This window comes from Podarcis filfolensis (assembly GCF_964270895.1).
Source record: "Podarcis filfolensis genome assembly, chromosome: 17".
Classification (NCBI taxonomy): Eukaryota; Metazoa; Chordata; class Lepidosauria; order Squamata; family Lacertidae; genus Podarcis; species Podarcis filfolensis.
The window spans coordinates 14,233,360-14,261,175 of NC_139621.1; the positions used below are offsets into that span (position 1 = coordinate 14,233,360).

At 43.0% G+C, this 27,816-nt stretch overlaps 2 protein-coding genes across 6 annotated transcripts in view; one reads left to right on the plus strand and one right to left on the minus strand.

Annotated features, from left to right (window-relative positions):
- ACER2 (alkaline ceramidase 2) overlaps positions 1–27,816 on the minus strand; it is a 529,013-nt gene that overhangs the window by 248,102 nt on the left and 253,095 nt on the right. The gene's annotated exons all lie outside the window — the stretch shown is intronic.
- The window catches only part of MLLT3 (MLLT3 super elongation complex subunit), a 148,798-nt gene that overhangs the window by 109,177 nt on the left and 11,805 nt on the right, over positions 1–27,816 (plus strand). For all 4 annotated transcript variants that reach the window (XM_083593485.1, XM_083593484.1, XM_083593486.1 and 1 more), the window contains 2 exons: positions 19,291–19,369; positions 23,858–23,990. In XM_083593485.1, the coding sequence (XP_083449611.1) occupies positions 19,291–19,369; positions 23,858–23,990 (212 nt within the window). The remainder of the gene's footprint in view (positions 1–19,290; positions 19,370–23,857; positions 23,991–27,816) is intronic.

The following is a 27,816-nucleotide window of genomic DNA, read 5'->3' on the forward strand; positions in this document are numbered from 1 at the left end:
TCCCAATAGCAACATTTTTCAATGGCCAGGTATAGAAAACTGCTGCCGACTTTTTTGCTGCTTCGGATAGTAAAGGCACGGCCGTTCAGTGGTAATTCTGAAATGGACTGCTGTTGCCGCAGTTTCCAGATGCGGCTGTCACTCTCTGCTGAGTAGAAACATTGAGTGACTTTTAACTGCGTATCGTGGAATATGCTGCCTTTATCCTACGTGGGAATGTAAACATGCTTTTAATTAGCAGAAATGTAATAGTTAATATATGGGACGCGGGTGGCGCTGTGGGCTAAACCACAGAGCCTAGGACTTGCCGATCAGAAGGTCGGCAGTTCGAATCCCCGCGACGGGGTGAGCTCCCATTGCTCAGTCCCTGCTCCTGCCAACCTAGCAGTTCAAAAGCATGTCAAAGTGCAAGTAGATAAATAGGTACCGCTCCAGCGGGAAGGTAAATGGCGTTTCTGTGCGCTGCTCTGGTTCGCCAGAAGTGGCTTAGTCATGCTGGCCACATGACCCGGAAGCTGTATGCTGGCTCCCTCGGCCAGTAAAGCGAGATGAGTGGCGCAACCCCAGAGTCGGTCACGACTGGACCTAATGATCAGGGCCCCTTTACCTAATAGTTAATATAACCCAGAAGCAAATTACCTGCAGGTATGGATACTAGCATGCTCATCTAATCAATAACCTCTGTCCATAATGTCTAGATACCACAAATCTTGAGTTCAGTTGCACTACCACACTATTACTCTAGATACTTAAGATTTTCCTTGTGTATGTTTCCTGGCAAAAACAAATCTCAAATGTTTTCCTACTTTTATCTAAACTATGCACATGGTTACATTGAGAAATATATTTTAAAAGATATCCTTGTCGTTTGAGGATGTTAAGCATAAATCTCAGCAGCAATCCAGATATTAACCACTGTGGTAGATCCTTTAAGGTACGAGTAACGTTTATATGAGCTAGCAAAGCCATCCAGAAGCGCTTGTGTATTCAGGCAGGTCAAAATTCCATGCTGTGACTTTTGTTGGCTCTCATCTGAAGTCTGTACAGGAACAAGGCAAAGGGCGGGAGGGAAGGAAAGGTGTAAAATTTATGGCTGTTGAGGCAGTGGGAGAGTAGCTTGGTCCACTTAAAACTCTAAAAGCACTGCCTTTATCTTTTTTAAAGAGCTGTACAAAACTTCAATCACAGGATGTTTGATTTCATGAAAAAAAAAGTCCGCCAGTTTCCTATACTGCCCTATGTAGCTGCATGATAACAAAATGCTTGGCCTTGTTTTCGCTGTCTGCCTGATCAAAAAATGTGGTGGTGGTTCTTGCAGTATTTACACAAGGGGCTAACTGTTTTGTAAAGTGGAAAATTTGAAACCTCGGATCCCCTTATGGATTATTTCAGGCTGAACCTGCGGCTTATGAAAATAACTGTGGCCGAGAGAAGACGGGGAGCGGGGTTCTGTTTTCTTGCTTTTCTATCAACACACTTCCCTGAGCAGGGAGAATGAAAGTCAGGAGCGTCATCTCGTAAATAAGGATGGGGAACTTTTGTCAGCCCAAGCGCCACATGGGTGGGGACTGAGGCAAAAGTGAGCAGAGCAATAAGTGAATGCTACTTTTGTTCCGCTAGGCTAGTTTCTTCGCGCTCACACGTCTTCCCTTACTCTCCGTCCTGGCAAAGAAGAAGGATTGTCAGAGTTCAAGGGACTCATTCCAGCCAGGAGGATGCAAAGTGGGTGTGATGGCCTGGGAATCAGATTCAGAGGCTGAACCTGAGGAATCCCAGCCTGCACAGGAGTCCCCAGCTGAGCCGGGGCTGGGGCTTGAGCCTCAAGGGTCCTCACCTGTGCCGGATCCTCAGGAGCAGACACCAGCTGAATCTGCTCTGGCTCTGGAGGTGATCGAGGACCCATTGCCTGCAGGTGCTCCACTCTCAGCCCCATCAGGAGAAGGTGAGGTTGCCTCTGGGTCCAGTAACCCTTCAGCGTCTCCTGAGCTGCAGAGGCTCAGGGCAGAGAGGAGGAGGGAACTAAGTTCTCGCAGGAGGAGTGCTCGCCTCCAGGCCAGGAGAGGTGAGTCATCTGTGGACCGGGGCCGCCCTATGCCTCAGAGCAGATAAAAGCCAGCCAGCCCAGTCCCAGGTTGCGGGAGCAACATTGTTGGTAACCTGTTCCTGCCTGCAACCTGTCCTGCCCTTCTGCCAGAGTTCCTGACCCCACCCGACTCCTTGCCTTGGACCCAGCTTCAGCCTTGATGGACAGCCTCCATACCACACCCTTGACCTCGGACTGGACTCGGACCATGCTGCCCGGTAACCCCCCGGGACAAGCACAGTGGGGCTTGTAAGAGCTGCTTCTTGGGACAGTGTCTCATCTGTAGAGCATCCCAAGAGCCAGATAGGGTGGCCTGCATGTCTGCATTGGGTCTCCATCCTTGCGGTTCCCTGTCCCGGTTGTGGATCCATATGGAAGTCTTAGAGGCCCAATCTGCCATGTAGGAACGTAAGGATGGAGCAGAGATCTTCTTCTGCCCAACCCAGAGCAGTTCCTTTGGCCATTGGTTGCACAGTCACTCATCCACAAAGGAATTCGCCCACCCCAAAGGGTTGGTGTGTGTGGACATCCCACCAGAATAGCCTGCAGAAATTCCAAGGTAGTGACAGACAGGGATGAACTGGCCTGGTTTGACTGGATTCCAAGCTGTATTGCCATTGCTTAAGTGCTACACTGCTACACCAGCTCCTGGGTGGTGGGTTCCCCCCTTCTGTCCCAATTTTTGCACCAGCCTAGCATTGCCATTGGAGGCTTTGGATTTGGCAGTGGCTATGCCACTCCATCATTCCTCTGCTTCCTGGCCAGGGTTTGGGTTTCTGTCCTCACTGTGATGTGAACCAAATGCACCAAATACAGATTTAGATATGTGGTGAGGACAATCCAAAGAGAATAATCAAGGAAATTGCAGGTTGTGGCCAATGAAGTTATCTTGCTGCAAGAGTTCTGCCGGTGCAATGGAACTTCCTTTCCCAGCGCACACCCCAAATCTCCTCTGCAAGATGTGGGAGCTCCCAGAATAGATTTGGGAGGGGGGCACGAGAAGAATGGGAGATGAAGTCCTGTTGCACAGACAGAAGTCCTTGTGCTGTTGAGACATTATTGGATAAAGCCCTGTTTGTTTCAGATTAGGAGGAGGAAAATGAAATGCAAAAACATTACAGTACTGATGTTTTTAATATGCTCAGTACAGAGTTTCAGTATCCACAAAGAAATCAGTGTGTGTTCTGAGTATGCCCTAGATAAGTTTGAATCTTTGTTGCCTTAGATTGCATGTGTACCTATAGCAACATTGATGATGCATTTGCTGATCATGGACTGTATGAATGTCTGATGTAGATTTTCAATTTCTTCGTTCTGTATGGGACAATGACAATAAAGGTTATCATATCGTATCGCATTGTATAAATGCAAATTGTTCAGAAAAGTATTTCCTTCACTAAAGATAGACCATAGATGATAGATGGAAATTATCTATCTATACCTATAATAAAAGTATAAGCATGTTGTCATGCTGCAGTTTGCTTTGCCACAGAGAGGTGGCAGTGTGAACTACAATGTGACAAGAGTCAATGTGGATGGGTGGCCCAGCTGATCTGTGGGGAGGTAGATCCTGAATAGGCTGCAGCAGCCTCTGCCCCCAGTAACCTGCTTGCTTTGCTGGCTCCTGCCTGACAGCTCTGGGGCCTCTGCCCCCAGCACTTAGGTCCCCTGGCTAGCAGGTACCACTGCTGGTCACCCTGTTCCTTAGCCAGCTGGGGGAATCCTCTCCTTTTGCCGCTGATGAGGATGAAGAGTCAGCCTGCGAGGAGGAACAGCATGGGAAAGGGGAAACCAGTTAGAGGCAGTGGCCGGCTGGCCTCATAATCCCCAGCTGCTTCTGACCTCCTTCCTGCAATGATGCTGCAGCTGGGCCACCTCTTCAGCCTGATTGGCTACAGCATGAAGTGGAAAAGGGGAGGGTTGAGTGGGATTAAATTGGGTGTTGAGGGAGGGAGGTTTAGGGATGGAGTGGGCAGGATCGGTAAGTGAAGCAAGCAGAGGTTTAAGTAGCCCCTAGTTTATTCTATTTTTTTAATATATTTAAATCTATGTTTTTATATTTAATTTATGTTTTTATGTATATTTTCTTGCTGAAAGGTCGGTTGTGGCAATCACCTGGGCTTCTGCTGAATTAATGGCTTGCATATTTATTTATTTATTAAATTCCTTCCAGTAGCACCTTAAAGACCAACTAAGTTTGTTATTGGTATGAGCTTTTGTGTGTATGCACACTTCTTCAGATACCAAAAAGAGTTTATGAAAGTTGCACCATTAGTGTCTGTTTAATTAACTATAAAATGCAGCTATGGTTCCAGCCAAAGATCTAATAATTTGTCTGTTATAAATTTTTAGTAGACTGTTCTGACCCGACTCTCTTTGTCTTGTAAAACCTCCAGGCCCTTATTAACTGAATACCTTTCCCTTCTGCCAAAGCCTGAAGGCAAGGTGTGATATTTTTTAGCAGATAACTGAGTGAAATACAGTCATAATGAAATAGGAGCCCATGTGGAGCTTGAATAATAGGTTTCCATTTTGGAATAAGTGATGGGGGTTTGGGGAAAAGTTGTTGTAAAGCGGTCTTTTTATGTTTCTGATTAAAAGGAGGTATGCCTTCAGCTGAATTCAAGCTGATAATGTGCATTGAAAACCTCTGCTGTAGTTTCCATGAATGTGTCATGCCATTATTAAGTAGCATCACTCTGTCAAACTAACAAGCTGAGCAATTTTAATCACTGCAGCCAGATTCTCACTGCATCAGGCGGTACTTGCAAGAGATACTGTGTGAATTTGACACTCATTGTGAGTTGACCATATCCAGAAATGTGAGAAGAATGAATTACTTGGTAGATAGAATTTTGGTTTAGTTTCATAGTATAGTTGATGGGACTAATTTTCCCCCTTTATTTTTATTTTATTGTATATTTTATACTTACAATTTATTTTCAGATGTTATCCTGGTTGGCATACCTATATGCAATAATTTTGAACTGCCTAAGACCATGGGAGTTACAGCTGTTGAACATTTTGTGTATTTATGTGCAAAGTCACTGATAATATATATTTTTGAAAAACCAATAAAGAGTAGTAGTACAGTGGTACCTCTGGTTACGTACTTAATTCGTTCTGGAGGTCTGTTCTTAACCTGAAACTGTTCTTAACCTGAAGCACCACTTTAGCTTTATTATTATTATTATTATTATTATTATTATTATTAGCTAATGGGGCCCCCCGCTGCCACTGCGCTGCCGCTGCACAATTTCTGTTTTCATCCTGAAGCAAAGTTCTTAAGCCAGGTACTATTTCTGGGTTAGTGGAGTCTGTAACCTGAAGCGTCTGTAACCTGAGGTACCACTGTACTTAAATTGGCCGTGGATTGGGCCCCTTCTATGGTCTGCAGGCTTAGGTAGTGGTTGCACTTTTGTATTCAGTGTGAAATGACGTATTCTTTAGATCGAAAATTGCGTTCTTGAATAGGTTTTTCTTCTCCATCCTGAGATTGCCCCATATCGCTTCTGCACAGTTCATTTCTGCAGTGTGCCGATAGGCAGTTACTCTTCAGGACTCATAACCAAGACTATTCATACCTTTCATGGTTTACAAAGGTGTTGAAAGACCTTTTCGTTTTTGTAGGTTAGGAAGTCATGCTATACAGTGGAGAAATCTTCTTATTTTCCCACTAATGTAAGCCATAGCCACAAACATCCTTACATTCTCTTTTGCCAATGAAACATTTCCCTTGAGTAATAAGCATCCTTTCCTTGACCCATTAGTCCAGGTACCCACATTTTATCTTTCCATTTTTTTACCGTATGAGTAGCTGCCCATCGACAATGCTTTGCTTGTACCATGCTAGCTGTAGTCATCACACAGGCAGTTGAACTTCACTGCTATTTTTGCTGGATTAAATCATCAGTATAAGTGAAAAGGAAGAGCAGTATATGAGCTTTTCCAAAACAAACCCAATTTTTTTGCCAGAGCACACTGACACATTTTTAAAATATGGCACACATAGTTCTCTCCTTCCCATGCAATCTTCACAATAGCCATATCACCGTATTTATAACCAGTCATTCTCAAAGTCCCAGGGCAGAATTACATACATGCAAAATCAAAAAGTTATACAATTAAAATAAAACACATAAACCAATTGCTAATAACCTGCAACGATCCTTCCTTATTTGGGACGCGGGTGGCGCTGTGGTCTAAATCACAGAGCCTAGGGCTTGCCGATCAGAAGGTCGGTGGTTCGAATCCCCACGACGGGGTGAGCTCCCGTTGCTCGGTCCCTGCTCCTGTCAACCTAGCAGTTCGAAAGCACGTCAAAGTGCAAGTAGATAAGTAGGTACCACTCTTGCGGGAAGGTAAACAGCGTTTCCATGCGCTGCTCTGGTTTTGCCAGAAGCGGCTTAGTCATGCTGGCCACATGACCTGGAAGCTGTATGCCGGCTCCCTCGGCCAGTAAAGCGAGATGAGCGCCGCAACCCCAGAGTCGGTCACGACTGGACCTCTAATGGTCAGGGGTCCCTTTACCTTTTTTACCTGCAGAATAAACCGTCTTCCGACTGTGATTGCTCAATGACACGGTACATCAGTGACACACAGGCTGTACGCCGGCTCCCTGGGCCAGTAAAGTGAGATGAGCGCCACAACCCCAGAGTTGTTTGCAACTGGACCTAATGGTCAGGGGTCCCTTTACCTTTTAAGTTAAAATAGCTCCACCAAGAATAATTATAATAGCCAATATACCTGAGCCCCTGCAGGATAATTCTTATTTTGCAATACTGTTATCACGTACCATCTGCTTTATGGTAATTATTTCTTCTTGTCTTTTTCAAATGGAATTTATGTACTTTCTCCCATCAGTTTTCTTGTATTAACATAGATATGATGTTTCCTTTGTCTGAGGCCTATTTGATCCTACAGACTTTCATTTGTTCCAGTTTGTAGTCCTAATGTAGAAGTATTTACAATTAATATATTTTCCCAAACATCAGTCTCTTTTATTGGGCATTGAAACTTAAGAATTCAATTAAGAGGGGTTATAGATGAAAATATTCATGGGTCAGGGGTGGCCTTGTGTTCAGTGCAATTCTGTACAGTCAACTCATAAGTAAGCCTCATTGTTTTCAGTAAGACTTAACTCCTAGGGAAGGACTGTTGTGCTAATTTCTTAGTAAGATAAAATCCTGTTTTGTTCAAAATAGAATTAAAAACATTATTCATTTTAAAAATGCATTTTAACTAGAAAGAAAGCACTAGATTTGAAACTGAGGAGATAAAGTAGGCATTGCTAAACTGCAAAACTGTCTTGCCTATGTCAGCACAAAAAGTCTTTGTGATAATAGCTTTTCTGCACTTTAGCTCAACTATCCAGCATTCAATCTTCCCTCCTTTGCTAGAAAAGAGACTTGGAGATTCCATTTGAAAGAAGTCACTTATCAGGAGCTTACAAGCTTTGATATCTTGCTTTTAGGGTCTATTATATCAATACCCGGGAATAAAACAATATGGATAGAATAATCTGTGCTCCTATTGCAGTGATTTGTTTTATGAAGAAGTTTGTCAAGATAGAACCATCCTTTTGAGGTTTTGCATAGAGACTGGCTTTAAGGCTACTAGTTTGTTGCAAATTCACTATCCAACATACTGGTAACAATAGGATATTCTATTATATGCATACCCAAATGAAAGTTATTCTAGGCTCTGAGGGAGCCACACAATGCCATTTGCATTGCCTTTGCTTCAAGTGAAAATCTGAAATTCCTTAGTGAGCAATTTCAGCTCCAGTTACAATGTATGCAATAGATTGATAACGGTCCAGGTTTTTATGACTTTTTAATTCTTTATGTAGAGCCATCGAGTATGCTGTTTTTCCTTCATTTTAAAATATGTGCCTTTTGCTTCAAAGGATTGCGGCTAAGCTCCCCATGAAATTGATTAGATTAATTTATTTCCTAACACTTCCTGTTCAGAAGCTTATACAGCAATGCCTAAAAGGAGTTTATGTTCATATGTAGCACATATGTATGGTTAAATTGAGCTATTGCTTCAGATTATTCTTTTTTTAAAGCAGAATACAAAGGACCTGAGCTCAGCATGCATTCTGAGTAAATAGGGCATATATGTTGAAACTTGGTTATGAAAAAATTCCTCCTAATCGGCTACCAGCAATTAAAGCTCATTTGCCCCCCTCCTTTCCCTCTCCACCTGAATTATGAAAAGCCTGCATTGTACTAGCAGGGTAGACAATGGACAGAGCTGATAAAATGTTATGCTGAATCTTGGAATCTTAAGGAACTTGGTTCCCTTGGTCAGAGATGTTCTCCTCATCCTGGTGAAAACAAACCTGAATATTTCAGAACAGTGAACATGGTTGCTTGATTGTGAGTTGGAAAGGTGCATATGAAATCACGTGAAAAGACCTATACCAGAAAAAGTGACCTGAAGTTTACAGCATGCTATTCACTGAAAGTGAATTATTTGAAAATGATTCATTGATGGTATTTAACTCCGAGTAGGTTCAGACGTGGGTGGCGCTGTGGGTTAAACCACAGAGCCTAGGACTTGCTGATCAGAAGGTTGGTGGTTCGAATCCCCGCGACGGGGTGAGCTCCCGTTGCTCGGTCCCTGCTCCTGCCAACCTAGCAGTTTGAAAGCACGTCAAAGTGCAAGTAGATAAAAAAGTACCGCTCCGGCGGGAAGGTAAACGGTGTTTCTATGCGCTGCTCTGGTTCGTCAGACGCGGCTTAGTCATGCTGGTCACATGACTGGGAAGCTGTACGCTGGCTCCCTCGGCCAGTAAAGTGAGAGTCCCAGTAAAACAACCCCAGAGTCATCCGCGACTGGACCTAACGGTCAGGGGTCCCTTTACCTTTAGGTTGGCTAAGATTTATAAAACAGAATCAAATATGTGTTGGAAATGTAAAGAAGTAGAGATGGACATGAGATGGACATGTAAAAAGATAAAAGCCTTTTCGGAAATTATTTATAATGAATTGGAAAAAATGTTCAAAACTATTTTCCAAAAAAATAACCTGAGTCCTTTTTGTTGGGGATAACCCAGACTGAAATTCCCAGGTGTCAGAAAAGGTTATTTATGTATGCAACTACCGTGGCCCATGTTTTGTTAGACCCAAAATGGAAAGTGAGTGAGGTCCCAATTAAACAGGATTAGTAAGTTAAATTGACGGAATATGCACAACTTGCAGATTTAACATATAGAATAAGAGAGCAAGAAGAACATACGTTTAAAGAAGATTGGAAAACATTTATTGAGTATATGGAAATTGACTGTGTACAGCTGAAAATGCTGGCAGCATTTAGATAAATTCAACAGAGTAAATAATTTTTGATGGATGTAAAAGTGGAAAACTGATTTGAATGGGTATAGTAATATATGCAGGGAGGTATGATATGTAAAATGAACCGTGGAAAGAGAAAAGAAAGGGAAGTCATTGGATATTTTAAAGTCTGTAAAAAATTATTTGAATTGTAAAATTTAAATTTTAATACAAATTATTATATAAAAGGAAAGGTGCATAGCTGTACCAGTTATAGCAGATTTGCTGACTCCCCAACTTCTGGATAAATCTGTTTTTTTTGCTCTATAGGTCCAGAAGATTTGAGTGATTGGGAGTATCAAATGAATTCCCTTAAAACAGTCGGTGAAACAGAAATATTTCAGTGCTAAGAAATTGTAAACAGTAAAAAAAATTGTAACTGAACAAATATGTGATAACTGAGGGCTTCTCCACAATGATCTAAGGGAGACGGTGATTCTTCAGGTAACCTAGAAATGAGATTTTATGCACAGTTTTCAGCATCTGTGCAGTATGCTGATGTGAAATGGCTGAAATAGCTGAAAGCTGCTATATATCAGCTGAAATTCCCAGACAACATACTAAAAGTTGCAGTGTTCAGCTTGTTGCAAAATGGGTTGCTGGGTTTTTCCACAGCATGATAATTCTGTTCCATCTCTTATTAGGAGCGCTTGAAAATTTTGTCACACCAAATGCAGGAATGGGAAAGACCCTAACTCTTTGTAAGAAGGCCTACTTGGAAGGAGGCAAGGACTGAGTAAGGAGTCATAGAGACATATAGCTGCTTCTCTTGGTTGATGCTTTGAATTCACAAGAACGTTTAATTATCTTTCTTCCACTGCACTCGCAGTCCTCTCACAGCACATCTAATGTGTCTCTGCGCACAGTGTTGGAGTGACTGATCCACGTGGAATGAAGAAGCCTCTAACTGGCACTTTCAATTTGAGATACTTGGTGAGACCAATTTAGTTAGCTTGGAACGATCCCATCTGTGTGTCACTGATGTACCGTGTCATTGAGCGATCACAGTCGGAAGACGGTTTATTCTGCAGGTAAAAAAGGTAAAGGGACCCCTGACCATTAGAGGTCCAGTCGTGACCGACTCTGGGGTTGCGGCGCTCATCTCGCTTTATTGGCCGAGGGAGCCGGCGTACAGCTTCCGGGTCATGTGGCCAGCATGACTAAGCCGCTTCTGGCAAAACCAGAGCAGCGCATGGAAACGCTGTTTACCTTACCGCAAGAGTGGTACCTATTTATCTACTTGCACTTTGACGTGCTTTGGAACTGCTAGGTTGACAGGAGCAGGGACCGAGCAACGGGAGGTCACCCCGTCGTGGGGATTCAAACCACCGACCTTCTGATCGGCAAGTCCTAGGCTCTGTGGTTTAACCCACAGCGCCACCCGCGTCCCATTCTGCAGGTAGGCTTCGTGAAAATGAGAACAAAATGCGGTGTAATAAAAAGACGGCATTACAGTCAAACCTCGGTTGTCGAACGTCATCCATTCCGGAAGACCGTTCGACTTCCGAAACATTTGACAGCTGAGGCGCAGATTCCGATTGGTTGCCAGAACTTCTTGCACTCATGCAGAAGCCACGTTGGATGTTCGGGTTCCGAAAAAAGTTTGAAAACTGGAGTATTTACTTCCGGGATTTTGGCGTTCGGGAACCGAAACATTCAAAAACGGAGCCATTCAGGAACCGAGGTTTGACCGTACTGGGATGTGTCACTAGAAAATGCCACAATTAGCATTGGGTCAGGTTTGGAGGTTATCACCTTGCCATGAAACCTGTGGGCATGTGATCTGGCAGGGAATTGGATAACTCTACAACCTGTCGCCAAATAGGGAAAGTAGCTTTCCAAGTCTGTTGAGTGAGGAGAAGTGAATAGGGTAGAGATACGAGAAGGATTTAGCCAAATACTGTAACATGTTGCCACAGAAGACTTTGCAATTGATTTCTCTGCGTTAGATAGAGCCTTTTGTGAGGACTGGTTCTACTAGCCTGCTATAATGATAATGATAATAATTATAATTTATTATTTATACCCGGCCCACTCTGGGCGGCTTCCAATAAAACACTAAAATACAATAACCTATTAAACATTAAAAGCTTCCCTAAACAGGGCTGCCTTTAGATGTCTTCTAAAAGTTTGGTAGTTATTTTTATCTTTGACATCTGGTGGGAGGCCATTCCACAAGGCGGGTGCCATTACCGAGAAGGCCCTCTGCCTGGTTCCCTGTAACTTGGCTTCTCACAGCAAGGGAACCGCCAGAAGGCCCTTGGCGCTGGACCTCAGTGTCCGGGCAGAACGATGGAGGTGGAGACGCTCCTTCAGATATACTAGACCTTAGTAGGCAAGTAGACTCAGCTTCAGCATTCAAAATTTGCCAGGTGCATTTTGTACCAGGCTACCAGCCACTTGCAACCAAGTGAAGATGCCCAGGTACCAGGATGGGGCCTGACATCTCCCCCATCTGGAGGTGCCTGCCTGGCGATCCTTGGATCCAGAGTGTTTTCACACACCAGCAACACATCTATGGAGTTCTATCTGTGATATCTGCACAATCAGAATAAATTTCAGGAACCAAAAAAGCGTATTGAAAAATACGATTTTCAAGCCGTCTGGCCCCAAAACGGCAACTAGGCATTTGGTTTTGGTAACTGTAATCCCAGTTTAATGAGCCATTTGGTGCCTAACTTATATATCTGAGCTTCTAACACACTTCAGTTGGGAGGAAGTGGGAAGTGTCCTTTTGAAAGATAAAATTTTGTTGGTCTTCTAGAGCATGGGAGAAGGCTGGTATACGAAATAAATATTTCTGATCAGAGACTGTTTTAAAATACCATTAAATATATATTGGTCATTAAGAGATAAATCTGGAGAGGATGTTTTAACAAGATGATAACACACTCCATTATATGGGTGCAAACATTTTAGCTGAAGTGTTGACAACTGATACCCTAATGCTGTAGAAGAAAATTCTTCACATAGCTGAGGATAATGGACAGCTACTAGAATAGCTGAGATTTTGAACACAGTTTTGGAATGAAATTATTTTAATGGCATCAAGTGGCATTTAGAAAAACAAAATAGTAAAAACTATTGGGTTTTTTTGTCACCTAATTTTAATTAGTACTTGCAATAATGGGCTAGCAATAGGGCACTCACACATTATTAACTTATCTACTGCAAAACCCCAATTGTCCTTTAGCAACATGATCAAAAAGTGGAGCATTGTTTGTGTGTATTTTAGTTTGCAGCTTTTTACATTGTATAAAGTTTCTTTGAATGGTTGACAGTGCACTTGTGTTAATTATCGTAGCCGAACTTTATTTCCTGATTTTTCCAAAGAGACCACTCGTTGTGTTGGTGTCCCCTGATAAACATTGGGATATCGAGATCATATTTAATCACCATGTGAAAGGGTAGATGATATGTTAGTGTAGGGAGCCTACTAGAGTAGATACGCAAACACGTGGTTTGTGTGTGTGTGTAAAAATGTATTTTAGACAACTTCCTTTGCAAAGTTTGCTTTGGCAGTGAACCTCAGCGGCAGAAAACTGCTGCAAGAAAAACACCAGAATTTCAGCCAAAGAAAACATTTTCTGCACTTGGTAGCCTTGCCTGATTTATTAATACCTTTTTGATCTGCTTGGATTTTGAAAGACAAATATTCATTAGGGATTGCATGCATAAGCAGCTAGTGTTTGTCTTGTTCCATTTAAAGAGTCCTACAGTGTATCATTTGAAAGTCCATGGCACATTCCCATACATCAGATGGTTTAATTTGACTAACACGGTTCAAGGACCTTTGAATTCAAAACCAATGATGGCCACTGATTCATTAAGTACTAGGCTGCATTACCACCACGCTCCCCAGATGTCCGGTGAAGCTGGCTGTCATTCATTTAACAATTTCAAAGTTGCATATGTGTTGGGTAACTCCATGCATAAGAGAGGGACAGTAGTTTGCTTTGTTTCCATTCCAGGGCAAGATGCACTCATTAAATCCTGTTACAGATAGGTAGCCGTGTTGGTCTGCCATAGTCAAAACAAAACAAAAAATTTTTCCCCTTCCAGTAGCACCTTAAAGACCAACTAAGTTAGTTCTTGGTATGAGCTTTCGTGTGCATGCACACTTCTTCAGATACCTGAAGAAGTATCTGAAGAAGTATCTTCAGTATCTTCAGTATCTTCAGTATCTGAAGAAGTGTGCATGCACACGAAAGCTCATACCAAGAACTAACTTAGTTGGTCTTTAAGGTGCTACTGGAAGGAAAAAAATTTTTTGTTTTGTTTTCATTAAATCCTGCCTGCTATGTAACAGTTAAAAATTTTCTGCCTATGGTTCACGCTACCTATTGGTAATAACTGGTGCTAGAAACATCCGTTTAGAGCCGATGTTTTATTTCTGCATTGTTCACAATTTCTGACTAAGCTGGGTAAGACTGAAGAAAAAAGAGGGCATGAAGCCAAAGGAAACAAGAAACTTAAAGCAGGAAACTTAAGAGAGAAGTGGAGAATCAGAGAGCGAAAGGAAGAGGAGGAAAATCTAAAAAAATTCCTTCCGGTACCACCTTAGAGACCAACTAAGTTTGTTATTGGTATGAGCTTTCGTGTGCATGTACACTGTGTATCTGAAGAAGTGTGCATGCACACGAAAGCTCATACCAATAACAAACTTAGTTGGTCTCTAAGGTGCTACTGGAAGGAATTTTTTTATTTTGTTTCAACTACAGCAGACCAACACGGCTACCTACCTGTAACGGGGAAAATCTAGTTAAGGGCAGGGGAGGGTCTGGACTGTTGACCACTCCACTATTGACCACCACATTGATACAGTGTCTATTTGTCGGCTATGTTTCTGTACACATATCCACCGCATGTTGTACATCTTGCTGGGCATTTTCCATTATTTCATGTTTTTCCGTCTGCCTGCAAGTGCCTGCCCACCAGCTCCTCTGAACTCTCCTCCTTCCCTTCCTTCCCGGCGGGGGATCATTGCAAAACACAAGAGAGGAGACAATGGATCAATAATAGGCTACAGCAAGCGCAGCCAGTCCCATTTAGTTCTTCGTTTTGAAATGCTTGCGCTCTATTCACCAAAGCCTTCAAGCAGAGTTTGGCCACAGAGAGGGAGGGAAGGAGAATATCACCCCCCCTCCCTAAAATGTTGGCTCAGTCCAATGCAGAGTGAATCCAGTCTGAATGGAAATAGCCCATGCAATCTTTCCCCAGTGTTTGTGGAGTCAGACTGGGCTTACATACGTAGGAGTCTCTGTGCGTCGGCCAGCTTTCCTCAACCCGGGTTTTTTCCAGATGTTTTGGATTACAACTTGCGCCAGCCAGCTGATTGCTCCAAAACATCTGGAGGGCTCTAGGTTGGAGAAGGCTGGAGAGTAGACCCTATTCCTATACATTGGTGCAAGGAGTACTCTGGGAAGAGCTACACCCCGACCAAAAAGGGCACAAATCCCACAGTGTGCAGAGTGTATAATTTTTGTGCTCCTCCGATTCCCAGCTGTGAAAACTACAGATGTCATTCATCTGAGAGGAACAGATGTTAGCTCCCTCCCCACCCCCCCCCAGCACCCTCAGAAAAAGAGAGATGTTCCATTAACTTACTCACAATCTTTTTGATTGTGAGGCAAGGCTTTAAAAGGCTGTAAATCTGCCTCCTTGTTACGGACGGCAACAATAGATTGATTTACGGCAGAAGAGCAACTGTTGGGCTTATGCAAGCGGAATGCATGAATGTGCAAGTTAGCGCTGGATTTTACGGAGGCCAGATATTATTGGTGCTGTGTTTTGTCAAGGATTTGAGTATCTTATTAATTGGGCAGGGGGGTTTTACCTATGGATATCCCGAACCTGTTTTTGCGAGCCAGGACAAAAGCTGAACCATTCTGCATAGCTTACTGCTGGTTCAGCATTGGGGCAAGCTTCCCTCCAGCGGAGAGCAACGTGGTCATTGCAGGACAGTTCTTCTTGTTGTTGTTGTTTAGTCATTTAGTCGTGTCCGACTCTTCATTAACCCATGGACCAGAGCATGCCAGGCACTCCTGTCTTCCACTGCCTCCCGCAGTTTGGTCAAACTCATGCTGGTAGCTTCGAGAACACTGTCCAACCATCTCGTCCTCTGTTGTCCCCTTCTCCTTGTGCCCTCCATCTTTCCCAATATCAGGGTATTTTCCAGGGAGTCTTCTCCTCTCATGAGGTGGCCAAAGTATTGGAGTCTCAGCTTCAGGACCTGTCCTTCCAGTAAGCACTCAGAGCTGATTTCCTTAAAAATGGATAGGTTTGATCTTAGGGCAGGTCTTAGCAGGCCAGAAATGACTAGAACTTGCTGAACCACTATCTGGCGACAAAGTTATCTCCCAAACACATTGCTGGGGTCCTTTCTAGCTTTCACTGTGTGCAGAATTGAAGCCTTAGAATAGAGCCAGAGATAACATTGCTATCAGTGGATAAGACTTTCAGTAGCTGTTGGACGTGAGTGACAGAGGTTGTGCTCTCTGCCTTCACAGCTGGAGGCCGTATGCTGCTGAAACCAGTTGGAGAGAGGGCTCTTGTGTTCAGCATCCTGCTTGCAGGTTTTCCACCAGCATCCGGTTGGCCACTGTGAGCGCGAGATTCTGGACCAGTTGACCCACTGGCCTGAGCCAGAAGGCTCTTAACATTCTTGTGTTCTCAACATGTTTTAGATATATGAGACTCCTTTGAAAGTATCTTCATTGCATTTAATATTGCGTGGACAGGCGGAGTCCCCCAGATCCCGGGCGGCCCTCCCCGTCATGTGGAATAATACACTTTGATACCGCCAAAGTTGTGACGTTTTGCTACGGGAAAGGCAAAACCTGCCAATGCAGGGGAATTCCTTTCCAGCCCTTTAACAGCGACCTTGACGTAGCAGTGTCCACATACCTGTGAAGAAAAGTTAATCTGCAAAATAAGACTTAACTGAGGGTGGGTAGGGTGGGAGAAGCTCTGGAGCCAAGTGAGGATTCCCAGGTAAGATCCTCCCTCTATTGTGTGGGCAGGCAGTCCCTCCCCTACCTGGCCTGGTCTCCTTGGCAACGCTTCCCCCAGGCAGGATTGGACAACTGACTGAGGTAGGCGGAGACCTCCAGGTATCCCACCTGAGGAAAGGCGAAGCCAAGCCGCTCCAGATCCAGGGGCTGCGCGCGTCCACGCAAAGGGCGCCCCCCCCCCGTTTTATGCGGGGAGCGGTCATTCCCATGCAAAAACACAATTTTCTTGCTAGGCTCACTGTGTAGTGAGCAAATGGACCGCTGGCCTCTGGTGAGCAGTCGATTTCTTCCCCCAACCTTGGAGCTGCATCGGAGATCAGGGATCATCTGGATCATCTGGTGTGGCAATCCCAGTCACTTCTCTGACATCAAGTTTGGGTGGAAGTCTGGGAATGGGTTGATCGCTTTGTATAAGCACACTATTACAGTTGCCAAGAAATCACCGCGTAGCAATTTTATGCTTTCTTTTTAAAAGTCTACTTCTTTAGCCAATGTGGATCAGTTGGTAGAGCCTGAGACTCTTAATCTCAGGGTCGTGGGTTCAAACCCCACATTGGGCAAAAGATTCCTGCATTGCAGGGGGTTGGACTAGATGACCCTTTCAATTCTGTGATCCATTCTCTTGTCCATGAACATTCATATAGAGCTTCTACTCTGTTTTTTAAAGTCTGGCAGCCCTGTTTAGGGAAGTTTTTAATGACTGATGTTTTAATGTATTTTTAATCTTTTGTTGGAAGCCGCCCAGAGTGGCTGGGGAAACAATGGGCAGGGTATAAATAAATTATTATTATTATTATTATTATTATTATTATTATTATTATTATTATCTAAATTTTAGGGATATGGATGTTGGCTGAGCCATTGCTCAATTCCCCAGCATGCACAGCTACCATCTGCGTAGCAAATCTGGATTCACCCCATGATGAGGATTGTGAGCTATGTGTTCAGGCTGGGCAATATCTGGTTTTCAACATCACAATATATCACCAGCTAAACATTGCAATATACTGATACATCACAATGCCTGAAATAAGGATGGGGCTACATAGAAGCATTGGCTGGCTTCACAATTTTTCCAACATTGTGATTTTTGCATAGCACACACACACACGCATCATGATTTGCAATATATTGCCGTCAAAAATTACGAAACTGATATCACGAAATGGACTTCAGACCGGTTTTGGATGATAGATCGATATATTGCCCATTCCTACCGTGTGCGTATTTTGTCTGCCTTCCTCCTCAGTTATTCGAGAGCTGAAGATGCATTGAAAACAGGACAAGGCAGCTTTACTGGTCTGTGAAATGTTGTAGAAAAGGGATTGAGCCACAGGTCTCTTCATCTCCTTTTTTTGGCTGTCTGTACCCTCTTGCTGGCAGAGGTGGATGTGCTTTGTTGAGCCAGTGTGGTGTAGTGGTTAAGAGCAGTGGACTCGTAATCTGGTGAACCAGGTTCGCGTCTCCGCTCCTCCACATGCAGCTGCTGGGTGACCTTGGGCTAGTCACACTTCTCTGAAGTCTCTCAGCCCCACTCACCTCACAGTGTTTGTTGTGGGAAGGGAAAGGAGATTTTTAGTCTCTTTGAGACTCCTTAGGGTAGTGATAAAGCGAGATATCAAATCCAAACTCTAAATTCAAACTCTCTTGAATGGACTCTTAATAGTCTTCACCCAAATAACTTCACTGGGGTCAATAACAAGCAATGTGCCCCTTCTATGAAGAGTGGGGGGGGGGAATTATGTTGTTTCTCTGAAAACAGGTCTTTAGGCAATTGAAGGATATTGAATCTGAATAGATTATGGAATACAGTGGTACCTTGGTACTCGAATGTCTTGACTCCCGAACACCACAAACCCAGAAGTAAGTGTTCCAGTTTGCAAATGTTTTTCGGAAGCCGAACATCCGACAGGGCTTCTGCAGCTTCCGATTGGCTGCAGCAGCTTCCTGCAGCCAATAGGAAGCCGCGCTTTGGTTTCCAAACATTTTGGAAGTCGAGCGGACTCCTGGAACGGATTAAGTTCGAGAACCAAGGTACCACTGTAGTTTGGAATCATTATATGCCCACAATATAAAATAACTGTGATCGTTTGCACCCAGAAATAAGGTAGAGGCTCTACCTTTAAACAGGTCAGACTATTCGTCTGGTCTGGTCCCTGTCACCTTCTTCCTGGCAGCAGTTGTCCAGGGTAACAGGCAGAGGTTGTTTGCCAGACCTTTGAGGTCTTCCTGGCTGTGCTAAAAGGTAAAGAAAAGGTGTTCCTTTTTCTCTTCCCGTCCTCCAGCTGCTCCCTCCAAAAGGGCCTGAACAGCTGGCAGAAGCCTGAACAAGTCTCCTAATACTGTTAAGGTCATCTTCGTTTTGAATAAATCTAAGTTTATTACAGACCTGATTGGAAGCTGGGGGGGGGATTAAGTGTTTATTATTCACATTGCCATAAAAACGCGTGCTGTGCTTGTTTTAGCCATTGCTACCATTTCCCTTTTGACACACCTACGGTTTCGAAGCCCGCCCTGCTGCCTGAGAAATACGTGCATTTCTTATTCTTACGAGCTCTGTGGCCATTTACTCTGTGCACATAGGTCTTCCATCTAGAACAGTGTGCCCATTGTTTTCAAAACCGTTTAACACTTTGCATTTCTCAACACATTGGCATAGGAAGAAAAGCTTTGCCCGCAGGGGAGGCCACACGGCTGCAGATCTCATTTGAAACTCTCTTTTCTGCAAAGTAAATTGTTAATTATTTAAGCGTTTTGGTGGTGGGGAGGTGTGGCACAAATGAATGTACCAATCTTTTGTGTTCATGTTTTGCTTGTGTGCTTTCTCCTCCCCTCCCTCAATTCTTCCCTGAAGTCGGAGCAACCCAGTCCTGCCAGTTCAAGCTCCAGCTCCAGCTCCAGTTTCACGCCGTCTCAGAACAGTCGACAACAAGGTACCGATAAAGAGAGCCCACTTGACCATGGCATGAAAGCCAGGCAGTGGAGCATATGGCATTTCAAAGCTGCATTCCTTTACCTTTTATTGTGAGCAGTATCCGGCCGAGTGCTTTGGCTAGCACAGTGATTTTGCGCTGCGCGGCAGAACTTCCTCTCCCCACGCAACCCCTAAATCTGTTCCGTGGGTTCCCTTCACCCAATCCAGATCAGATTGGAGGGTGTGCAGGAAGAGGAGGGAAAGGTGACCGGTCCACTGCACAAGTGGAAATCCTTTGTTGGGTACCACCCTATATGTTCATCCTCTGGGGAGCTCAGGGCAGTGTATATCGTTCTATCTGCACCCCTACTTTTTCCTTGCAACAGCCCTGAGAGGTAGGTGGAGGTGGCCGATATATTGATAAATGGTCTGAAACTGGGGTTGTGTTCAGATCGTGATAGCGGTTTCAGGTAATTTGAGTTGGAAATGCATTGCACCAGCTCAAATAATAATAATAATAATAATAATAATAATAATAATAATAATAATAATAATAATTTATTTGTACCCCGCCCATCTGGCTGGGTTTCCCCAGCCACTCTGGGCGGCTTCCACAAAGACCAAAAATACACTAAGGTGTCACACATTAAAAACTTCCCTAAACAATAGCCTGCAGATGGCAAAGGCGGAGACAGGCGGAGCCTGAGAAGGTTTCGGAAGAGCAAATTCTCAGACTCTTTCTGCCTGTGCCGTTGAAGAAGCCCCCCACCCTCCGGCTTGCATTAGCCACAATGGTATCAGGGCTTGCTCAGCTGGGGGGTGAGAGGCTTCCTGCCCCCCAGCCGAACAGTTTAAGGAAGTCTCCACCCCAGTCGGAGCGGTAGGGGGGTTTGCTCAGTAGGGCTGGGCAATGTATCTCAGCTGCTTCTTCCTCCCTTAAGGTGGGGAAGAAGAAGCAGCCCATATACATTCCAGATGTGGCGATATATCACCATATTGTGGCATTTAGCTGCTGATATATCACAGTGTTGAAAACCAGATATTGCCCAGCCCTAGAGGTTAGGTTAGTCTGAGATATACACACTGGATAACTCCATGTCCTTCATGGCTGAGCAGCAATTTGAATTTTGGCCTCCCCATTGCTTGGCTGGCATGCTAGCCGCTACAGAACACTGACTCACAAGTCAGTAATATTTTTCTCTTCATGTTTATTGTTTGTTTTCATTGTTCAGTTTAAAAGCTGCCTTTTTTTAAAACTATGAAGGAGTTTGGTTCCATTCAGCCATCTCCTTTTCTCTGGAAGTTTCCTAAACATTCATTTAGTTGGCTGTCTAACCCATTCATTCCATGGGCATGCTTGTAACAATGAATTCAAAATACTTAACCACATAAACAAGATGCTTATTGAGATCCTAAAATGAAATATCAGAATTAAGATGCATCTTGCATATTGCACTCCATTTGCAAGTGTCTCCCTATCGCATGAGCTTGGGGCTTTGCTAAGCTGATTTCCCATGATCTAGGCCAGGGGTAGTCAACCTTTTTATGCCTACCGCCCACTAATGCATCTTTCTTGATGGTAAAATTTCCTTACCGCCCACCAGTGCTCGATGGAAGGAGGATTCAGCTTGTGCCGTAGAACCCCCTACCGCTCACCTGGAATCCTAAAATGCCCACTAGTGAGCGGTAGGGACCAGGCTGACCACCCCTGATCTAGGCTATCTTTTGGCCTCTGGCACACCCAAAGAAAAAAAGAAGCTCTGGTTCCTACTAACCATAGTTTAGAAGTATTTCCAAACCCTAAACTGTAGTTAATCTTAACTATGTTAACCATGGTTTGATGAAACAACGGTTCAGATTAACTGCTGTTTTTCAAGTTTGAATGGCACACTTGATCAAAAACAGAAATGATAGCCTCTGCCTAACTGGACATGGAGAGGGGGAAGGTTGCCTAGGCTCATTCGGTCATAATAAACCATGGTTTCTCATGTCATTTACACACAGCCAATAGTTTTCTTTGGGAAAAACAGAAGCTCTTCTACTAACAACACCCAAAAGAGTTGTTGCTCTCTTGCTTTTGCAACCTTAAGATTACCAGTAAACATAAACCAATAAGACTTCTTTCAGCCACCAAAATTTAATTTTAAAAGACTACAACAGATTTCTTAGACTTTATTGACTTTGGCTTTGGAGTTAATCGCTATTCAGTTCTAAGAAAGTCAGAATTTATATCTGCCAGGAGACCCTGCCCTAAGCAGTGTACATGTAAATATTTGAGAGAGTTCCCATTGAGCTGTTTTTATTATAAATGGCACAATATGTATTTTATTAACAAGCTGCTTTAAATGCAGGAAATATTAAAAGTGATATCCAATCCCTTTCCAAGAAACATTTAGCTCATTTTTTGTGGATTTGTAAGTTTCCTCAAATGTATATTTTTGTTTGTAACGGTTGTAAGAAGCCTATTCATACTACTTCCTTTGCTAGCAGGTCCCAGTTTAAAAGGGAGTATATCAAGATCTGTACATCTGTGCAGTGATACATTACAGTGTCACAAACAATTTCATCAGCATTGCCCCCAGAAGTTTTGTAGACTGATATGGTGGTGCGATTGCCTCAAATTCCGGTGCTAGTTAGATTAAATTACCTTTAAAAACCAGATTTTTTATTTTTTAAAAAATCATGTTTATTTTTAAAAAGCAAAAATCATGTTTCAAAACCATGACTATGATGGATGTCCATTGAGACAACTTGGGGGGGGGGGGACAGGCTGGGTTTTTGTTTGTCTGTTTGTTTAGTATTAATATTAGACCAATATTGTAGCTGGGAACAGCATTCCCAGTGTCTTTTGCTTAGTTTACATCAGGAATGAAAGAACCCAACAAATACTATCCTTTTGGGTTAGAAACCTTTGAAACTGAATCTTGCCAATACAGAATGTTCTGTTTTCAAAGTTCAATATTAGTCGTTGAAAAGACAGTCGTACCTTGGAAGCTGAACACCTCAGCTCCCGAACAATTCGGCCATTATGTGCCATAATGAAATGCGTTAGTCTTCAAAGTGCTATAAGATCCTTGGATTTTACCGCTATGTTAGTTGCTGGGTGAACTATTTATTTTCAAATTTTATATTTGAAAAATGTAACTCAACTCTTTCCCTCCACCTCTTTTCCCCCCAAGATGAACTCTCTTGGCAGCCAGCCTAGTCTCCCTTGGGAGGAAGGGTGAAATATAAATTTAATAAATAAAGAGCTGCTGGAAAGTTTTTGTGGAGTAGCTGGGAAATAATTCTAAGAAAGTGGAAATGCTAGCAGGATTAATATAAATTCAACAGTATACAGTTGTACCTTGGATCCTGAACACTCCAAATCCAAAAGTGAGTGTTCCGGTTTGCGAACATTCCTTGGAACCCAAACGTCTGATGGGGCTTCCGTGGCTTCTGATTGGCTGCAGGAGCTTCCTGCAGCCAATCAGAAGCCGCGCTTTGGTTTCTGAACATTTTGGAAGTCAAACAGACTTCTGGAACGGATTCCGTTCGACTTCCAAGGTACAACTGTAATTATGTTTGAGGCAATACGAAAAGGAGGGAAAATTGATTGGTTGGAATAGAAGATGCGGTAAAAATGGGAAACTTGAAGAAGGGAAGTCGATGTATTATTTTATTGGTGGGTGTTTATTTGTGGAAATTGTATGATTGAAAATTCTAATAAAAATAATTATAAAAAAGAGCTACTGTTTTTCAGATATGCTAAAGTCCATATTCTTTTGCATAATAATAATAATAATAATAATAATAGTATAAAAATTTAAAATTTTGAGAACCTAGCTCTAAAACTTTTCTCGCTCATGAAGCAGGCTTTCTGTTCAGTTCCATGAAAAAGATAGGCCTCTGTTTCTGGGGCATAGACACACTTTATACATATGAAGGCTAGCAAAAGAGCTTGCTTGACCTGACATTGACCTTCGAATAAAGAAGACAGCTAAATCTAAGTAGATCAAAAACAGGCAGACAAAGAATGTCTTGGCCGGAACAAGTTGCAATCACAATGATTTATTAGACTATGACTTTCAATACACGGATTAACCTAACAAAATGTACTATTACTAGTAGTGTCTCTTAGATCTTGTCAGGTATAGGATGCCCAAATAATAACCTTTTGGGTTTTTTGTTTTGTTTTGTTTTTAATCTCTGTTCTGTTGTTCAGAAAGCCAACTTGCTTTACTTAACATTCCAAGACTAATTCTGCAAACACTTAAACATAAATCTCATTGTTGGCAGAAATAATCCTGTTTTAAGTCAACTGGTCTTTGAATAAATTTGCTTTTGTTTAAGCGCTTGCTGCATAAGCCCCCCTGCGCATTATGTCTTTCCTTTAATGTCCAAGTCTTCATTGCCCTCGTCTTAAAAACTGTGTTAGGACTTGTTTTGTTGAAAAGCTGAACAATAGGCAGAGTTGAATGCAAACTCCTGCGGCTGATTTGTGTTCCCTTTTGTTTTTGTCCCCGAGGTCCTTTGAGGTCTATAATGAAAGATCTGCATTCTGATGATAATGAAGATGAATCTGACGAAGCAGACGAGAATGACAATGACTCTGAGATGGAGAGACCTGTAAATACTCATGGAGGAAGCAGGGGCCGCAGGTGAGGGTTGCAATAAAATAAATACATTCCAGACTATTTGAATGCGCCAGGCTTGTGTCAAAGGCAGGGAACTCTGCTTTTAAATGCAGAGAGAGGATAGGCTGAAACAAAAGTCCATGCAGGGAAAGGAAACACAAAATGCAAAGGAATTATCTAAGAAATTGGGGGTGTTATGAAGGGGGCAGAACCTGCCCATAGAAAAGAAGCTGAACATCTTTTTTACAACATAAGAATTATGGGTTGTGTGTTTAGATTTTGAGTGGTGTTGTTGTTTAGTCGTTTAGTCGTGTCCGACTCTTTGTGACCCCATGGACCAGAGCACGCCAGGCACTCCTGTCTTCCACTGCCTCCCGCAGTTTGGTCAAATTCATGTTGGTAGCTTCAAGAACACTATCCAACTATCTCGTCCTCTGACATCCCCTTCTCCTTGTGCCCTCAATCTTTCCCAACATCAGGGTCTTTTCCAGGGAGTCTTCTCTTCTCCTGAGGTGGCCAAAGTCTTGGAGCCTCAGCTTCAGGATCTGTCCTTCCAGTGAGCACTCAGGGCTGATTCCCTTCAGAATGGAGAGGTTGGATCTTCTTGCAGTCCATGGGACTCTCAACGAGTCTCCTCCAGCACCATAATTCAAAAGCATCAGTTCTTTGGTGATCAGCCTTCTTGATGGTCCAGCTCTCACTTCCATACATCACTACTGGGAAAACCATAGCTTTAACTATACGGACCTTTGTTGGGAAGGTGATGTCTCTGCTTTTTAAGATGCTGTCTAGGTTTGTCATTGCTTTCCTCCCAAGCCAAGAAGCAGGCGTCTTTTAATTTCGTGACTGCTGTCACCATCTGCAGTGATCATGGAGCCCAAGAAAGTAAAATCTCTCACTGCCTCCATTTCTTCCCCTTCTATTTGCCAGGAGGTGATGGGACCAGTGGCCATGATCTCTTTTTTTTTTCTTTTCTATGTACTGCCTTTGAGTACTGCCTTTCAAACATATGTAGTTGTAGGGAGGTTGGTTTTTAAGACCCGGGGTGTGGGGGGGGCTTTTTGATTAAATGCTGTAGCATTGCATAGAACAGAGGCTCCCAAACTTATTTGGCCTACCACCCCCTTTTCAGGAAAAAAAAATACTCAATACCCCATTGAAATCTACTTTCTTTAAGCGGAACTTCCAGGTTAGCGCCATCGGCAATGGCGGAATTCCTCTGATCAAGAGGAACCCGCTCCGCGAAAATCGGGTCTTGCCGCCGCGGCGAAGGCGGAGACCCTTTAAAAATCCCAGGCGGAGGAAGCCTGGGAATGTGGGATTCGGCTGACACCAGGAGCACCCCCCTACTCGCAAGGAAACCCCTTTTTCGGGGATCCGAAGCGACGTGGGGTGAGCGGCACGGTGTTTTGAATCAACCGCTATTTTTACGGAGTGAAGCCGCACAGCCGTTGCCGGAGAGCGCTGACTTTTTCCTGTGGACAATTGGACTCTAAACAAGTACCCGTGAGTAGAACGGAAAATTGGACTAAGAAACACTTTAATTTGGCACTCAAGCGGGAAGGTTCTAAACAGGAAGTCCGCCTTCCGCTTTTGTAAATAGCCTGAAGCAAAAATTGAGCAAGCTAAAGTCTGGAAAGTTGTATATAAAGGTTTAAAATTCCTCCAGTTTTAACCATCTAAACCCCTCTTGGAAGCAGGAGTAAAGAGGGGGAATTTTGATTGTTCAAGCCTGCAGGAGAGAGAGTAAAGAAAGATAAATTTCCACTGTCTCAAACCTGGGAACAGGGTGTCAGAGACAGAGATTTTTGGGGAAGTTCATTGACTGTGAATGGAACGCCTTTTGACAGATAGTTAAAGAAGAGAAACAAATTGATTCCAATGTTGCCTTTTGCATTTAAAAGAAACAAAAAATTTGAAAAATGAAAGTAATTCTCTTTTGTTGGACCTGCTTTCAAAAGATGGATACAAATAGAAATTGTCTCCTCTAGAGGGAGCTTGTTAAATTGTTGCTGGAGTCAATCTGGGGATTTTACAGCTGTGGAGATTAGGATCGTGGGACCAGACTCTGACCTTGAATAAAAATGTGTTTGGAAGAAGTTTTGGTGCTTGCTTTTTGCAAGACAAGCGCTTTGTTGGAGCAGATGGATTTGATGACTGTTGCAGTCAAAAATTTTGGACAAACAGCGAATATTTATACAGAAACCATTCAGGAGCCAACCCAGGAACCTGTTTTGACAGAGCAAGTGCAAATGCAGAAGATAATGGAGAAGGTTGCTGTTGAACCTCAAGTAACACAAATGGAGAGGCCCGAGGCCCTGCAGGAGCATAAGCCGCTGTCGTTGAAGACTGAATTTGGAGTGGGCCAGGGGGGGTCTGGAGTTGTGGGGGCCCTTAATCTTGGAGGGACTTTGAAACATGCTTTTAAATATTCTCTGGATTACACTGCTGACTGTGGGGAATGGGTCTGTGGGGAATGGGCTGATCTGCTGAGGAGAGACGGAGATATTTTCGAGTTGGAACATCCCCGAGACCGACTCCTCAATGAGAAAGGAAAGAAATTAAGAAAGAGATCAACAAAAGACAAGGTAAAGTGTAGGTACAAACAAGAAGATCTGCAGAAGGGACATGGAAAAGACTTAAGAGCCTCGGACATAAGATTACCAGGTTGATGGACTAGATGGAATGGACAGTAAGGACTGACATAACCCGAGACCAGGAAGAAGAGACATTGGAGGAAGATTGGAAGAAAATTTTCAAAAATTTATTTTGGGAATTAGCGTAAAATTAATGAGTATTAGGAAAAATGTTGGAATGAAAATATTTGGCTTTAGTAGAAATGATATAAGGAATTATGTACAAATAAATATTAAGTTTTAAGCTTTAAGGTATTTTATGGTAAGATAAGGTTAAAATAAACTAAGGTAAATTGAATGACAGAATATAGTGAAAGATGGAAAGGATTTGCTGAGTTAATTAACAGGTTAGACTGTTAAGACAAACTACCCAATAAAAATTGAGAAAGATGGAAAGAATTTGCTGAAACAAATAACTAAACTAGAATACAAAAAGGGAGCTGTGAGGAGGTCGATGAAACAAGTAAATGAAAGATAAAGACATGGAATATTGGATGTGTGTTTTTATTGTTACTGTTGTATTGGTTTTTATGTTTTTTTTTCTTTTTTTATGTATTGTAATGTATGTTTTGTTAATTTTTTTGTTGTTTTCTTCTTTTTCCTTTTTCTGTAATTTTTGAAACTTCTAATAAATATTTTTTAAAAAATGAAATCTACTTTCTTTAAGCGAAGGGGTGGGGCTGCCTGCTATTGGCCAAATAGGCAGGCAAGTTGCAATTCACTTCCTGGGTCTGAATGAACCCAAGCCCAGGGAATCCCCTCGCCTCCAGCGCGACTGCCAAATCCAGGGGAGATGTTGTCGCCGTCCCGCAACAGCACTTGACATGGCAATAAGCATCATTACACAACAGATGAAACCAGTGCTATTTTTCTAGAAAAATCAGACTTTGCTCGTGTGCTCAAGACATCGATTCTATAAAACATATTTTGCTGCACTGTGTGAAATATGAGCAAGCCAGGGCTGAACTGATATTACCCTTGCTGGTACCTTTCCCGGGAAAATCAGAGGGTCACTATGTCAGGTTCCTATTGGATGACCGGACAAACACTAGAACATTAGCAGTGGTGAATTTTTTATCGGTGGTTGCAAGAACCAGTGATCCCTATCTTTAAGTCTGAACAAAATGCTTGTTTAACCTGGAGGTAGGCTGTCTGAATTGTGCATTGCTTTGTAACAATTTGTTGGGTCTCTGGACCGTAATAAAGATGGATTG